A 13258-nucleotide genomic window follows, 5' to 3' on the forward strand; every position below is an offset into this window, starting at 1 on the left:
CAGGTTCCTTGCCACTCAGAGGAGTCCAGTAGGGTCAGGAGGAGGAGAAGCCACTGGAGGTGGGAGCAGCTGAGCAGTACCTGGGAGGCTGCAGCTGCACCAATAGTGGCCCCACCGGGAAGTCTGGCATGGACTGCTTCAGGCAGGAACAGGCAGGGCTTAGCCCCATATGTGGAGTACTGCAGGGCAGCCACATGCTGGATGATGGGTGGTGCGGTGGGGCATACTACACCTGCATTGCTCTGCTGCATGTGCCCCCTGCCCTTCCTCCTCCCATCCCTGGCTGGCTCCTGGGACCTAATACATGGGCAGTCTTCCTCCTCCCACGTGTGCACACCCATCCCCCCACACATACCCACATATCCTGCCCCCCACCTCCACTCCAACCCCCACCACACAATATACAAGAGTAAGACTTTATTTTGAGTTATTATGCAACCACCTCTATATACAGTACTCAAAAACATAAATCAGTACAAAAATTATTTTTAGAACTAAAATTAAAATGTCATAGTAGATGTTTGACATTAGTATATATTTTATTTATCTATAATTTGTTAAAATGAAAACTTCAACAGCTCATCAAAACTTAGTAAGTGGCCCTCCAGCCATAATAATTGGTCACTCCTGCTTTAGAAGGTGGGGGAGAGCAAAAGCACTGTGGGATACTGGGAGAGCAAGAGGCCTGCCCCTTAGTGCTACAGTAGTTCAGATGTTACATATGGAACTACAAAACACAGCACTATAGAGAAGCTTCTGTTTCAAACAAGAACACTTCTGTAGCATTTCTGCATGTGCCATTTTTGTCCCATCACATGAGGTGCGTACCTGTATACCAATTTTTCTGTAGCATTACTACAAGGGCATATATAACACAACTATAACATCTGCCCATGATCTAAATCACGTATGTGATTTTGAACATTTTACTCATAGTAATTACTGAAGGGAAAACCTGTACTTCTTGAGGGGCTTACGAACCAGTAGTAAATACACAAAGTTTATGAAGTTTTTTTTTAATTGCACAGATTCTCAACAGGTATCAGAGAAACATATTTGAGCAATCCCACATTACTAAATGCAAGTAGGATTCTGACTAAGTGAGAGACCAGTGGAGAAAAAGTTGATAACCACTGTTCTATTGGGACTGTCACCTTTTACAGGTTACTGAAGAAAATCTCTCAGCTATATTTTAGAGCACAATGAGAACATGTAGAGTAACAAAATGTGTTTGGAAAGAAAGGCTTGAATTATGAAGAGATTAACAAATACCTCTGCAGACATTTTCTACTGGTAAGATATTATAGAAGTAATCTCTACACTTTTGGCAAACAAGGGTCAAATCAGTTTAGGTATTATTTGTAATTAAGATAACCTAGAAGGACCAAATATGTCAAGAAATTGCTTTTCCTCATACCTTCTATTCCAGTCTATCAGTGCAGGGCAACTGTAGCATTAAAAAAAAAACAGGGAAACCTTTTTGTACTTAAACATCAATACTGTGTAATGATATAATTGTTTTACTGTGATTGTGCTAATTGAATAATCACAGGCATTCACTTTTGTAGCAATATGGTGGTTTAGAGGAGGCACCTAAGGTCACCCTCAGTAGGTGGCAATCAGACAAGGATAGACTCTCCCTCTGGACTGACACATCAAAAAACTAATCTCCTTGTTATAACATGCCTTGGGGAAAAGAGCACTAAGGAAAACACAAACTGCTGAATACCTTTCATGTCTTTGATTCAAAGACCTTGAAACTTTACAGATATTAATTAGCCCTATAATATGCATGGTTAGAGCATATGAGTGCCCAGTCACACACACACACATTTGAATGGATATAAAAGTACATACTTGCATACAGTCTTTGGTTCAACTTATAATCATCTGCCTTATAGAAGCAGGTGCAAATCTTTTTCAACAAAGAAGAAATTTCTGATACTGAGAAACATAGCTAGAATGGGGTAAAAAGTAGCCAACAGAATGCAGAGGACATTAGCTCTGCTGGTAGGTCAGAGACAACACATTTGGCTTTGAATAGTGATGTGAGAAAAAAAATCAACCCAAAGGATCTACTTTTGGTAGAACACACTGAAAGGAGGAAAGCCACAGTGTATAGGTCTGTGACACAGTAACAATGTCACAGATTTACATACTCACACAGGACAAATTCCATCTAAACCCACCAGACTGATTATGTATAATGTTAAATATGACTTCAGCTGGTGCTTAAAATGGGTGAAGCAGCGAGAATAAAGGGAGGAAACCACTGAAGGGCAAGTCTGAGTTAGGTACTAGACCACTCAAGATGTACTGTGGAACAGGGATGTATGCCTAATAGAATAAGTTTGATCAGAACCTTGCATTGTTTTCTTCTTTCAACTACTCTGTGATCAGGAGGTTCTTGTTTAAAAAATAAATAATTTAAATTGAGAACATTAGAAACTGAGTATGAGCTCAGAACTGAAGACAAGGATTTCAGTTGAAATGACAGAACTAGCAAATTCTGCACCACAGAAGGCAAGTAAAGGGGAAGGTACTATTCTTCTAAATTGATCAAGAAACAACAAGTTTCACAGACAGAAAGCACTTGCCAGCTACCAAGTCCACCTGACAGTATGCTTTCAGCTGTAGGCCTAGTGCCTGACAGTACAGTTGCTGGATGTGTATAGCCTCTTGCATCTAAAGGCAAAGTCTTATCTACTCAGAGTACTTCCATAGCCTGCCTATGTCATATCTGCAAAACTGATCTTTTGTAAAACAGTCACCTGGAATTTGATACATGTTGTTCCCAAGCATTATGCTATCAATCTTAAGCACCAAGCACATCCTAGGTTTGGTAAATCACTAGTGTTTGTTGAGATGCATTGTCCATATGGATGAACACATTCTGCCCTCCTTTTTCTCTTCCTTAGAGTCTAACACTTCTACAGGTAAGAGGAAATTGAAGAGCGGGAATTGTAAACTGACAATAAGCTACTTGGCACAGGAGCTGTGGCAGTCTGTATGGATATTGCTAAGGCAAATAAACTCATATCAGAAAACACAGGGCATGTGCACAACCACAGTGACAATAAGCTTACGGACAATGCATCTCAACAGAATCCAGTTACTACTGACTTCTCTTTTTTCCCCCCTATATAATGTAAGGAAACATCAGCCAGATTTGGTCAGTTGCATAATTTAAGAAATAAAAGATAAAGAGGAAGCCTTTATTCACTGAATTTTGTTGTAACAGAAGTGATATAGCCACTTTAAACTCCTTCAGGAAAACTGGGCTCCAAGAAGATACAAAAATATGAGAGGAAGAACTATTAATTACTTCTTGCTGAGGACTTGGTTGCTTTGAAGGACAGAACAGCATTTTATCCCCCTAAATGAATATTGGGTAAGTTGCCTACAATGAACCATCCCTTGCATAAACTTGCTTAAATTTCATGCTCCACAGTTTGCAAATCCAGTACAAGGGACCAATTCATGATACTGTCCCATCGACCAAAGATGCAAAAGACCATCAATTTACATCTAAGTTGATCTGACAGAACTACTGAATTAGGTCTGCTTCTATCAACAATATGGCACACATAATGAATATAATAATACAGGAGATTCAATATTTTGTTTTCATAAAATAAAATAATATTTTGTTATATCATCGTGTTCACAGAAATACATGTGCTATACTTAAACAGACCATTAGCTCAACATAACTAATAATGTTTTCAGCAGTGGCCATTCTTTTATATATTAAAAGAAGATACATGAATGCATTATTACGTGATGCTGTTCTTCAATGAACAAGATTATTTCTGACTTTGGTGGCACTGTTTTACATAATGAATCATGAGATTTCATTAAACCTTTTTAATCATGGATCCAAATGGGTCATAAACAGTTATCCAGCTATGGGTTTAAACAAGATTTTACTGTGAAATGAACTCTCTTTAAGTAAAAATGAGATGGAATACAGACCATCATGTTACTGTAATTCATTTAGAAAACAAAATACAGAATGATGTGAACTTTCTCACATTTCCGAGGAAAATAATAGTTAAGAAGAGTTTTAAAAACAAGTTACATGTCCTGTTAAAAAATATTACATCCAGCTGAATTACCAGGCCAACTAATGCTAGTACTGGCAGAGGTTCACATAACTGCATAGCAGGATGTGTGATTATTGGGATCAGGGACTGATCCCAATCATGCCTTTATTTGAATGGGAACCAATTATGTTAGCAAGGTTCCTGGAGGGGGTAGCTGAGAGGCTCCCTGCACTGGGCTAGTTGTTCCTGCAGGAGCTGCAGGACAAGGCTTTTTAAAATGCCAGGTTGTGGGAAGCCAAGGGACTCCCCTGTCCCCAGGGAACCTTGCAAACTGCTTGCTTAACAGGCAGGTTTTGGCATCAGTACTGGGAACATAAATGGCTGACCATGCGGCATTATTACTATTTACAGTATGATTTACATGTTAATCACACCATAAAAGTAATGTACATTAGGGGTTGTACATGGTTTTTGAATTCTGTGTTTGTTTTTTAAGTATAAAACTTAATTTAATCCAATGATGGAGATCCTGTCAGTGCTTACCATTTTCAACTTGAATGATCACAGACAATTATTAACAGAATCACCATGAGCTATTAATCTTGCAGAAACTGAGATCCAACAAACATTTAAAAAAAATCTAGAAGCAAATCAGGAAAAAAGAGGCATGTTAATACTTCACCAAATGAGATACCTAGCTCCTTTTGCCAGTTTGTACTTTCTTAAAGATAAGAGACTGATTCCCAAAGATTTTCTCGTCATTTTTACTACCTTCTTATTACTTTTCAAAAAATAAGTTGCTCAATCAAACCAGCATCCAGTTTAGTAAATGAAACAAAATTAAAAAATAATTCATAAAAATGGTATTACAATATTTATCAATACTTATTTGCAGCACACTGGAAGAAATATTCCTCACAAACATGTCGCAGTGCAAAAATCATCATATCATTTGCACATTCAAAACCACTAATCAAAAGGCATTAATTTTCACTCATTTAACTTATGAAGCCCTAAAAAAAAGAAAGGGAGAGAAACCAGGGCCCTCATCCTGAAATAGGCACAAAGCTTACTGGCTCAGTTTCCATGACTGTGGCTTCCTCCACTTGCTGTTTTTGGTAACACTTACTATACTTCAGCTTTAAAATACTTAACACAACTGTATTAGATGAGGTGGGGTGGGATGGATCTCATGTGCACACCACATTTCACGATTCTGTATTCAGTTCTTTTTTTTGCATTGCTCTCTGCATATATATATATGTATATATATGATTTGTTATAGTACTGTGTTGTGGTGGTTTATATGATCCCATTTTCTTCTGTTGGAAGTTTTGCTGGGTCTAGTCCATGTTGTTTCATCTGCACTGCAATATCGAACAAGTAATCATAGCATTCACACCTTATATAAAAAAAAAGAACAGAGAAATGACAAATTAGGACTGAGTCTTAAGAAGCTGCAAATTAAAAAAAAGATTTTCTTCTATAAGTTGAACACTAAGAGCATGGTGGTCATGCAGTACACTCCTATGATTGCTTGTCTTTCATTATTAATATTTAGCCCCTCACAACATTGAAGTTTTTATGGTTGGGGAGGGCAGGGAAAGAGGGGTGCAACACAGCCTGCGTGGCACCTCACATTTGTGCAGCATGGCTTTCCAGTGAGAGACGGAGAGGTGGATTCTCACTGAAGGGGAAATTTATTATTTAAAACACTCACGGCTGGGTACGTGTGGTTCTGTAAACAGAGGCATTACAAAGAGACCATGAAAACAATCTGGAGACCTTCTACAAAAGTGAAGGTGGTCTGTGTGCGTGTGCGTACATGCTAAAAGGGATCTTTCCACGTGACGGGAACCTCATCAGTGGAGACAGTTGTGAAAGAGGAAGAGTCCAAGGGGGAAATTGTGGGGGTAGGCTTTCACTTTGAGTTGCAGAGGCTCTGATTCATGCGAAAGAAATATCAATTGATATTTTAGGTCTACAATGGCAACAGAAAAGAATACTCACATTGTTTTGGCTTTTTCCCAAGTTTCTCCCCATACATAAACTCCATGACGCCTGACCAATACAGCACAGGAATCTGGGTATTTCTCCATTGCACGTCCCATTCGTTCTTTGAGATCTTTCTCCTCTGGTGTGTTTTCAATGATGGGGACAACTAGCATATCATCATACCTAACAGAAAAAAGGGCACTGTTGAAAAAAAACCCTGTGCATTTTGAAGTGTTCTCAGTTCTTGCACAGACCTGGATGTTAGAGGTTTTTTCTACCCCTAAGAGCCATTGTCTTTTTCTTATCAAAGACGTTCTTCCTTAATTAAGGATGTTACCAAATCCTCAACAACATCAATTTTCACTCTCATCCTGTGAGCTAAACTATACATCATCCTCTGCACAGCTCCCACTGCAGCAAATGATCTAACACATAGGTCTTATATGGGTCACCTAGCAATTGTTGGTCTGTCTCAACCTGTATTAGCAAATTCTCCAATTCTGCATTATGTAGAAACCTGAAGAACCACCCAATGAAGATTGACATGAAGCAGCCACTTCAGGTGCAGATAAAACTAAAACAAAACTTAGGTTTAGTTGGTCCAAAAAAATCTCTGGAAACCTGAAAAGAATCCTGCTGAACGATATAGCTGAAAAGAAAAAAAAATGTTTGAAGAATTAAAGAAGCTTCTCTACTATGGGTCAAACTTGATCAATATTTCCATAGTTCAAGAACCCATCAGCTCTATAAACAAGGTGCTGCTGGGTAGTCAGTGAAACCTGCACAATAGTTTGCAATGAAGAGGAACCAGGACATTTAGCAATGTTTGCATCTCAATTAATATTGTCAGAAACATGTTTAAATGAGTTTAATAAATTCCCAGTTTAAATCTAGATTCATTATTAAGATCATAAATGTATTTTATGGGGAGAAGCTAGAATCTTTTTTAAAATCATAAACATGAAATAATGCTGACAGTAAAAATGACTGTATTCTGTATTAGGTGTTTATTAAGGGGGTATGAAGCTTTGGTTGCTGATTTGATTTGGCGGAGATTTGTACCGATTCAGCAGCTAAATCTCTGAATTGGATCAGGAGACCCTTTAACCTCTTCGAACTGAATCAGAACCCTCTGAATCGATTTGGAGAGATTCAATGATTCAGACATAGAGACAGCTTTAAATGTTTTTTTCTGCATACCTCAAGGTACCAGGTGACTCATGAATGCTGAGATGGTGGGGCAGATGGAGCATCACACAGGAGCGTGGAAGGGTCCCCAGTGTGCTCAGCGGTGGACCTGGAAGTGGACCAGAAGCACTTCCAGGTCCGCAACTGGTGCCTCATGGGTTTGGGGGGGCACCCAGGGTCCCCTGCGGCCAACTGTCAAGCCAAGGAGGGTGCAGGGGGGAGGGAGGGTGTTCCCCGTGTGCTCAGCAGCAGACCCAGAAGTGGATTGGAAGTATGTCCGGTCTGGGCCTGCCACTGAGCACGTGGCTCCCACCCTGTGCTCCTGTGGGATGCTCCATCCACCCTACTATCTCAGTGTTCGCATTTCGCACCTGGTACCTTGAGGTATGTAGAAAAAAACATTTAAAACTGTGTCTAAAGCTAGTTGAGGATGAGCAATACACATCCTCAATTAGCAGGATGGGGTCGGAGGAGCAGGCTGATCTACTCTGGGTCAGAACGCAGGGGGTCATGGGGAAACAGACTTAACAGTGGGGGTCTACTACAGACCTCCCAACCAAGATGAAGAGCTGGACTGCAAATTCTTGGGTCAGCTTGTGGAGGCACTTAAGGCAAGGGATGTAGTTGTCATGGGTGATCTAAATTACCTGGATATCTGCTGGGAGGAGCAGTCAGCCAGGTCGGAACACTCACGAAGGTTCCTGGCCGAGATACAGGACCTCCACTTAATCCAGGAGGTGCACAGTCCCACCAGGGGAAATGCTCTACTGGACCTGGTCCTCGCCACAGGCGATGACCTGGTGAAGGAACTCCAGGTTCTTGACTACCTGAGCGACAGTAATTGTCACCTGCTGGAATTCATCATCCAGTGCAGGGTATCAAGGGCCTGCAGCAAGACAGTAGCCCTTGACTTCAAGAGGGCCAACTTCAATGAGTTGAGGAGATTGTTAGGAGAGGCACTGGCATCCTGGAGAGTAGGGGAACTGAGTGCCCAAGATGAGTGGTTGTTTCTTAAGGAGACGATACTCAGAGCCCAAGGGGTGACAATCCCAATGAGAATCAAAGGGGGCAAGAGTACTCAAAAGCCCCCCTGGCTCACCAAGGGCATTTGGGAATGCCTGATTGCCAAAAAAGGAGGCGTACACCCAGTGGAAGGGAAAGGCTATCACCAAAGAGTACACCTCCATTGCTGTAGTGGGGCTGTTAGGAAAGCTAAGGCAGATACGGAAGTAGGGCTAGCATCAAGGACAACAAAAGGTCCTTTTTTAACTACATGGGGAGTATGAAGAAGGCACCAGGTAATGTGAGGCCCCTGCAGGATGCACTAGGCAATCTGGTGGTTGCACCAGAGGAAAAAAGCAGACCTTTTTAACCATTTCTTTGCCTCCATTTTTTTGTGCAGGGACTGGAACTCCCCCACCAAGATTCAGGACAGACTCAGGAGAGACTCCACCAGACCTAGGGTCAGGGAGGACTGAGTTAGAGAACTTCTGCAGGGGCTGGATGTGTTCAAATCAGCAGGTCCAGATGCTCTTCACCCCAGGATGTTGAGGGAATTGGCAGGGGTTATCGCGGGGCCCTTGGCATGGCTTTAGGAGCACTCATGGTGGTGAGACTGGAAGAGGGCCAATGTGGTCCCCATTTTCAAAAAAGGGAGGAGGGAGGACCCAGGCAACTATAGGTCCATTAGTCTTACTTCAATCCCAGGGAAGCTCTTTAGGAAGATTATCAAGGAGCACACCTGTGAAAGGCCAGCAGCGGGGATGATGCTCCAGCATGGTTTCATTAGGGGCAGGTCCTGTTAGACCAACCTGATTGCCTTCTACGATCAGGTCACAAAATCACTGGACGCAGGTGTCGCGGTGGATGTAGTCCTTCTGGACTTCAGGAAGGCCTTTGACACTGTCTCCCACCCCATTCTCATTAAAAAGCTAGGTGACTGTGGCATTTATGCCTACACAGTCAGATGGATAGCAAATTGACTGAGGGGCCGCACCCAGAGAGTAGTGGTGGATGGGTCATATTCGACCTGGAGAGATGCGAGTAGTGGAGTCCCCCAGGGCTCAGTCCTTGGGCCTGCGGTGTTCAATTTCTTTATTAGCAACATGGACGATTTTCACCAAGATTTGGGGTGAGGTGGGCATGCTAGAAGGGAGGGACAGGATACAGCTGGGCCTGGACAGTTTACATGGGTGGGCAAATGAGGATATAATGGGATTCAATACTGACAAGTGCAGGGTGCTGCACTTGGGCACTGAGAACCAGCAGCATACATATGGGCTGGGGAACTCTCTTCTTGAAAGCACAGTGGCAGAAAGAGATCTTGGAGACATTATCGATTCCAAGATGAACATGGGCCGCCAGTGTGCGGACACAGTCAGTAGGGCAAACCACACTTTGTTGTGCATCCACAGATGCATCACAAGCAGGGTCAAGGAGGTGATCCTCCCCCTCTGTGCAACACTGGTTAGGCTGCAGTTGGAGTACTAAGTCCAGTTCTGGGCACTGCACTTCAGGGGGGATGGGCACAGCATTGAGAGGGTCCAAAGGAGGGCCACTTGCATGATCTAGGGACAGCAGGGCAGACCCGATGAGAGGCTACGGGACTTTAACTTGTTCAGCCTTCACAAAAGAAGGCTGAGGGGGACCTGGTGGCCATCTATAAACTTACTTGGGGGGACCAGCGGGGAATGGGAGAGACCTTGTTCCCCTGAGCACCTCCTGGAGTAACAAGGAGTAACGACCATAAGTTGTTAGAGAGTAGATTCAGGCTAGATATCAGGAGGCTCTACTTCACAGTCAGGGTGGCTAGGATCTGGAATCAACTTCCAAGGGAAGTAGTGCTGGCTCCTACCTTGGGGGTCTTTAAGAGGAGGCCTGACGATTACCTAGCTAGGGTCATTTGAGCCCAGTTTTCTCTCCTGCCCAGGGCAGGGGGTCAGACTAGATGATCTGCAAGGTCCCTTCCGTCCCTGTATCTATGTATCTATAGCCAAATTGCTGATTCTCTGAATCAGCATTGAATCTTCAGATTCAGATTCAGCTGAATCAAATCAGGACAGTGATCTGCATCAATTAATCGAATCACTGTTCCCCGAAGCAGGCCAAATCTGAATAGAATATGGCCCACTTTGCACACCCCTAGTGTTTATTCCCAGAGCAACAGGAAATCTGATCCTTTAATATGGAAGGTAGGCTAACAGTGGGGCTTGTCCCTTTATGGACTTGGAGAGGAGAACCAGGGAGCTGTCAGTTCTGTTCTAGGAATGGTCAGATAGGAGGACCTGCTGCTGAAGGCAAGGCCCCATCCTGAAGGTTTAAAAGAGATCCCAAAATGAGAAGGAGAAAGAGAGAGGGGATACGGAGAGGCAAATCAACTTACAAAGGAGCAATGCTACTGAAAGAAAGTGTCTTGGGCTAGAACAGTCCAAGGATCTCTCCAGCTAAGACCATACATGTGGGAGGGAAGGGACATTTTGTGGTCAGTCCTGTGGGTCTGTGGTTTTTCTCAATGCTTTGAGAATAAATGTAGCCAAAGTGGTTACAAATGGCAGCAGAGCATAGGTTGCTGTTAGGGGTCAGAGTGGCAAATTAAAGCATGGCCTACAGCATCTCAAAGCATTCTGGAAGTAACAAATGAAGTAGTGTTTGGGAGACTGCCACATATACTCTGGATAGTAAAAATAGATAAGTTTGGTAGCTAAGACAGATGACAAGGGGCCAGATTTTCTAGGTTCTCTATCTTGCTCTACCACTGGCTCACTGTCATGAACATGACACAAAACACTCCTCTATGCCTTGCTCTCTGAAATGGGTGTACACAAGATACCTGTTTTCCAAGGATGTTTGTACGCCTTTAAGTCTACAAAGTTCCTTGAGATCCTTGGATGAAAGAGAACATATATGTAATTTTACCGTTGAGAGTATACATAACTAAGATAATCTTAGCAGTTAATCTTACCTCAGTCCTGGGGAAGCTCTTTGAGAAAATTATCCAGGAGCTCATCTGCGAGGGACCAGCAGGGGAGATTATGCTTAGGGGCAACCAACATGGGTTCACTAGAGGCAGGTCCTGTCAGACCAACCTGGTGGCCTTCTATGACTAAGTCACAAAATCCTTAGACACAGGTGTCACGGTAGACATCTTTCTGGACTTTAGGAAGGCCTTCGATATTGTCTCTCACCCCATTCTCATTAAAAAACTAGGAGACTATGGCGTCGATACCTACATAGTCAGATGGGTCACTAATTGCCTGAAGCGCCACACCCAGAGAGTGGTGGTGGATGGGTCTTACTTGACCTGGAAGGACGTGGGCAGTGGGGTTCCACAGGCTTCAGTCCTCGGGCCTGCACTGTTCAGCATCTTCATCAGTGACTTGGACGAGGGGGTAAAAAGCACTTTGTTCAAATCTGCAAATGACACTAAGATGTGGGGAGAAGTGGGCATGCTAGAAGGGAGGAATAGGCAGCAATCGGACCTGGACAGGTTACAGGGGTGGGTGGATGAGAACAGGATGGGTTTCAACACTGACAAGTGCAGGGTACTGCACCTGGGGAGGAAGAACCAGCAGCATACCTACAGGCTGGGGAACTCCCTTCTCATCCGTGCAGAGGCAGAGGCAGAGGCAGAAAAGGATCTTGGAGTCATTATTGATGCCAGAATGAACATGGGACGACAGTGTGGGGACGCGGTCAGGAAGCCTAACTGCACCCTGTCATGCATCCACAGATGCATCTCAAGCAGGTCCAAGGAGGAGATCCTCCCCATCCATACGACACTGGTCAGGCCGCAGTTGGAGTACTGTGTCTAGTTCTGGGTGCCACACTTCAGGAGGGATGTGGACAACATGGAGAGGGTCCAGAGGAGGGTCACTGGCATGATCAGGGGGCAGCAGGGCAGGCCCTATGAGGAGAGGCTAAGGGACCTGACAAAAGAAGGCTGAGGGGGGATCTAGCGGCCATTTACAAACTAGTCAGGGGGGACCAGCAGGCACTGGGGGAGTCCCTGTTCCCCTGAGCACTCCCAGGAGTGACAAGGAATAATGGTCACAAGCTGGCAGAGGGTAGATTCAGACTAGACGTCAGGAGGCGCTACTTCACTGTCAGGGTGGCTAGGATCTGGAACCAACTTCCAAGAGAAGTGGTGCTGGCTCCTACCCTGGGGGTCTTTAAAAGAAGGCTGGATGAACACCTTGCTGGGGTTTTTTGACCCAGTACTCTTTCCTGCCATGGCAGGGGGGTGGATTTGATGATCTGCTCAGGTCTCTTCTGACCCTACCAACTATGAAACTATGAGTAAAATGATGGCTAGATCAGATTCAGCCAACTCTTTTTGAATAATTTATTTTAATGAGGTTCAGGATCACCCTTGAAACAATATTAATAAACCAATTATTTTAGCACACCTAACCTGTCCAGTCTCATTGCATTCATTGCCATAAATGTCACTCAAATTAATAATAGGAGAACTTTTATTTATTTTTACATCAGAAAACATTCTCTTCTAGGCAATTATCTATTTCCTCTTATTGTATTTGGGCTTTGGTCCATGCCATGCAAGTTGAGTGTTGCCACCCATCCCCCCAACAGTCACAGAACTAATGAATGTTCCTTTAAACAAATTACAAATATTGCTTACTTAAATGCACGAGTAAGCACGGTATAGCAGAAATTAGAGAAACGTGTTTATTCTTCTCCCTCTAGGGGCAGGAACTGTAATGAATAATGAGATTAAATGCACAAAGTTCATTATTTGTCATCTAGGCTAATGATAGAAGTTACACATAAATGGGTTTGAGTGATCAGAAACTGTTTTAAACCTGTAACAGAATAGAAGTTCGGTGCACATACGCCAATTTCAAAATGGCTGAAACTGGCTTAAGATAAAACTGGTAGCATCAGACTTAACTGATTTAGGTCAAACCAGTTTATGAAACTTCTGTCCCAGACACGTTCCTGGTTCAAGTTAAATCAGAGTCCCCCAGCATCCCAGGATTTTGCAGCCCTGGGCTGGGCTGGGCTGTCTGCCG

The 13258-nt window shown here is 43.3% G+C and overlaps 1 protein-coding gene across 1 annotated transcript in view; it reads right to left on the minus strand.

Annotated features, from left to right (window-relative positions):
* Positions 1-408: 408 nt before the first annotated feature.
* Positions 409-13258, minus strand: part of APIP (APAF1 interacting protein) — a 38328-nt gene continuing 25478 nt past the window's right edge. The window contains exons 6-7 of the mRNA XM_090032931.1: positions 6057-6224; positions 409-5448 (exon numbers count right to left, since the gene is read on the minus strand). Coding sequence (XP_089889057.1) covers positions 5349-5448; positions 6057-6224 — 268 coding nt within the window. The 3' untranslated portion in view covers positions 409-5348. The remainder of the gene's footprint in view (positions 5449-6056; positions 6225-13258) is intronic.

The sequence above is a fragment of the Crocodylus siamensis genome, chromosome 2 (assembly GCF_052110815.1).
Source record: "Crocodylus siamensis isolate JL-2025a chromosome 2, ASM5211081v1, whole genome shotgun sequence".
In the NCBI taxonomy this organism is placed as follows: domain Eukaryota; kingdom Metazoa; phylum Chordata; order Crocodylia; family Crocodylidae; genus Crocodylus; species Crocodylus siamensis.